At 73.9% G+C, this 1,207-nt stretch overlaps 1 protein-coding gene across 1 annotated transcript in view; it reads left to right on the top strand.

The window, feature by feature from the left end:
- GATA1 (GATA binding protein 1) overlaps positions 1–268 on the top strand; it is a 7,821-nt gene extending 7,553 nt beyond the window's left edge. The window contains exon 4 of the mRNA XM_041407179.1: positions 3–268. Within this exon, the coding sequence (XP_041263113.1) occupies positions 3–239 (237 nt within the window). The 3' untranslated portion in view covers positions 240–268. The remainder of the gene's footprint in view (positions 1–2) is intronic.
- The last annotated feature ends 939 nt before the right edge of the window (positions 269–1,207 follow it).

The raw sequence follows: 1,207 nt of genomic DNA, 5'->3' as shown, positions 1-1,207 counted from the left end.
AGGGGGGGGGCGCCGGCCCCGGGGGGGTCCCCGAACCCTCGGCGGGGCCCCCCCTGCCCCCCCCCGCGCCCCCACAGCCCCCTCCCGAGGATCCGGCCGCGCTCTTCGCCCTCGGGCCCCTCGTCCTGTCCGGGCACCTGCTGCCCTTCCCCGCCCCCGCCGGACCCTTCCTGGGGGGCGACTTCGCGGCCCCCCCCGCCCCCAGTGCGGCCCCCCCCGGGCTCAGCCCGCAGCTCTAAGGGGCTCCCAGTACAGTTCGGAACCGAAACGGAGCCGGCCCAGGACTCGTTCTTTGGGGGATAGGGGGTGGGGGGGGTGGTGCCCTCCCTGTGGGGTGGGGGCAGTGTTTGGGCGGAACACAAAAATCCTTATTAAAGGACCTCCCCCACTGTGGACAACGTGTGGCTGGATCCAAGATGGCGGCCTCCATGGGACACGGGCAATATGGCGGCTCCCATGACCACAGCCAACATGGCGGCCCAATAGGGCACGAGCAGTATGGCGGCCTCCAGGAGCACAGCCAACATGGCGGCCTCCATGGGGCATGGCAATATGGCGGCTCCCATGAGCACAGCCAACATGGCGTTCCCCGTGAGCGAGTACGGCCAACAAGGCGGCCCGTAAAGCGGCGGCCCCTCCTCTCGTTGAACCTCGCCCCTTATTTGACCACGCCCCCACCGAGCCCCGCCCCTTTAGGCCCCGCCCCACGATTCGCGCAGTCACCCCCCAGCCGCGGCTGAACCACGCCCCCATGACCCCGCCCCTTAACTCGCTCCTGTCCCGCCCACCCTTGACGTCATCACGGCGCGCCTCGCGCCAGCGTCGCGCGGGGCTGCAGGTGAGCGAGGCGGCTCCGGCCCCGCCCGGGATCCCCGAGCCCCCCGGGATCCCCGAGCCCCCCGGGACTCCCCGAGCCCCCCGGGGCCCCCGGAGCCCCTCAGGCCCCCCGACCCCTCCCCGGCCCGTGGAGCCCCGGGCCCGTGGCGCTCCCGCCGCCCGGCCCGGCCCCGCCCTCAGCGCGCTTTGTTCCCGCCCGCCCTCCCCGCTGTGCCCCGGGTTCCCCCAGCCCGTGTCCCCTCCAGGCCCCTCACGATGGCCCCCTCAGGTCCCGCTCCCTCTCTGTCCCCTAACCCTGTCCCCCGGCGTCCCCCCCGGTGTCCCCCTCTGCCCCCCGGTGTCCCTCTCTGTCCCCTAACCCCTGTCCCCC

This window comes from Onychostruthus taczanowskii, unplaced genomic scaffold (assembly GCF_017590055.1).
Source record: "Onychostruthus taczanowskii isolate IOZ18803 unplaced genomic scaffold, ASM1759005v1 scaffold257, whole genome shotgun sequence".
Taxonomy (NCBI): Eukaryota; Metazoa; Chordata; class Aves; order Passeriformes; family Passeridae; genus Onychostruthus; species Onychostruthus taczanowskii.
Note: the sequence above shows the minus strand (reverse complement) of the source record. Positions and strands in the feature narration are given on the sequence as shown.